The 2,213-nt window shown below is 42.4% G+C and overlaps 1 protein-coding gene across 1 annotated transcript in view; it reads left to right on the top strand.

The window, feature by feature from the left end:
* The first annotated feature begins 737 nt into the window (after positions 1-737).
* Positions 738-2,213, top strand: part of LOC105918180 (teashirt homolog 2) — a 59,463-nt gene continuing 57,987 nt past the window's right edge. Inside the window, exon 1 of the mRNA XM_012853208.3 lies at positions 738-1,424. Within this exon, the coding sequence (XP_012708662.2) occupies positions 1,385-1,424 (40 nt within the window). The 5' untranslated portion in view covers positions 738-1,384. The remainder of the gene's footprint in view (positions 1,425-2,213) is intronic.

Below are 2,213 nucleotides of genomic sequence, written 5' to 3'. Positions count from 1 at the left end.
TTCGAGTTCTGAATTGAGTTATTTAAATAAATTAACTTTTGGAAGATATTCTAAGTCACTTAGATGAACCTGTAAATAAAACTCCTGAAGGGCTGTAATCACTTTTGGTTTTGATCATTATTCGGTCCTATCTGCCTTGTTTGTCTAAAACTTTTCTAAGGTGCCTTCAGTGTCTAACAGTGGTTGCGCATGAACTCTTCACAGCCATTTTTCCTTTCCTCCCACACTTTTTCCTTTCACTTAACTTTCTCTTAAAATCCTTTGATATGACAGTGTGAGAAGGGCCAGCTTCTTTAACAAAAGCTGTTTTAAGGACACAGCAATACCAGTTGCACAGACACGTTTGGAAGCTGCAGTTTTTCCTTCCACTCAACTTTCCATTGCTGTGCTCTGTGTTCAGCCACCTTCTTTAGCCATGACGTTTTATGGCTTATTAATTATCTTTTTTTTATCAAGTAAATTCTGTGCCGTCAAAATTAACTTAAATGTTGGAAATATGTAATAGTTCGTGTAATCCATCTTTAGGTGTTGCACTTTTGAACTGCACTCTTGACCTAAATGGACTTTTCCACGACAACATTTCCACCACCGGCGTGTGACTCGCCCAGATTCATTCATATTTGTTGGAGATCTTTCAAACTTCTTCCAGCGAGCAAAGCTGACCGAGAGAAGCAGAGTGATAGGAAGCAGCCGCGGCACACACAGCCCCAGCTCCCTTTTCCCTGGCCTCTGTTCCTTTAATAAACTCATGGTTATCTAGTGTAACAAATGTCTCGCTGCCATCATCAAGTCCAGGCGAGGAGGGAGGAGTTTTTAATGTTCAGTTTGTTCTAAGGATCGATGTCTGCTGGCATTGCCTCTCCCCCATTCGCCTGCACCGTGCGTAATCCACCGTACCATTACCAGAACGCCCTTTCTTCGTCTTTACGCGCACGTTGTTTGATCCACGGACGCGAGAAAACAACAACAGCGGCTCTGCCCCGGACTCGCCGAACTGACTGACACGCGTCGATCAGCATACGAGGCACTGTGATGGACAAAAGCGGATGGTGAAAAGAGACGACTCGCTGCCCGGAGGAAGAGGAAGAAGAGGAAGGTGAACACGAAGAGAGCCGCGGTTGAACATCTGCTCCTCGCTTTGAAATCGATCCCTTCTTGGATTCTTTGCTTCTTTCTTTCTTTCTTTTCTTCTTCTTCTTTTTTTTTTAAAGAAAGCACCGATCAACTCGGAGAGAAATAGAGACTCAACACACGCTCCGCACTCTCTGCTCCGTGTGTGCGTGTGTGCGTGCGCGTACGCATGGACTATCGTACAGACCGCATTCAGATTTCACCTGGACACAGTGACTGAGCTGCGTCTCCAGAAAGAGAAAGAAAAGCAAAAATGCCACGGAGGAAGCAGCAGGCTCCCAAACGGGCAGCGGGTAAGCGACAGAAAGAAAACCTTGTTAACGCGAGCGGGATATTTTTCTTTTCCTCCTCTCTCCCTCTTTTCTGTGTGGAAACCGGTTTTAAACACGATTCAAACTTTAATCCACTGGGAAACCCTCCACCCCTGCGCCTCCCTCCTCCTGTGCGTCCCAAGGAGCCCCCCAGCTAAGCAGGAATTTGGTAGTTTATTCAGGACAGAGTTATATAACTGTAAATAACCTGAACGCAGGCTCCGAACAGCTGTATTTTCTTCAGGGACCTCCAGATGGGACCCATCAGGGTTCTCTTGAACCACTTTGGGCTTCCAAAATCCAGCGCTGTAGCAGCAAGGTGGGGGGTACATGTAGGCTAGTCAAAGTCAAAATGATTCAAACAACTATGAATTAAAAAAAAGAAAAAGAAATGGCATGTGCCGGTATGAGAGTAAAAATACTACAAATTTATGGTTTCATTTCAAAAACTACATTTTTAAACAAACAAAAATGCAAAAAATTATTCAGTAGTTTGAGCTAAACAAATAAATAAAAATACTTGTACTCATTAATACCATAGAATAATATCTAAAACTGTAATATCTGTTGTTGTTTTTGTTAGTATGAATAGACTTAGGGAATAATATTAACACATAAATGAATCAGGTAGTAGTTTTTAAGTGATTTTTTTTTTTTTTTTTTTGCAGAATGTTAAACCTTTGTGTCATTCTTTGTTTCCTTGATTAACACCAGGCGTATAACAAGTTGCTATTAGCTGGGTGGTAAGTTGGGCTATCTGCTGCTTTAGCT

This window comes from Fundulus heteroclitus, chromosome 1 (genome assembly GCF_011125445.2).
Source record: "Fundulus heteroclitus isolate FHET01 chromosome 1, MU-UCD_Fhet_4.1, whole genome shotgun sequence".
In the NCBI taxonomy this organism is placed as follows: domain Eukaryota; kingdom Metazoa; phylum Chordata; class Actinopteri; order Cyprinodontiformes; family Fundulidae; genus Fundulus; species Fundulus heteroclitus.
This window is presented reverse-complemented; position numbering and strand designations above follow the sequence as displayed.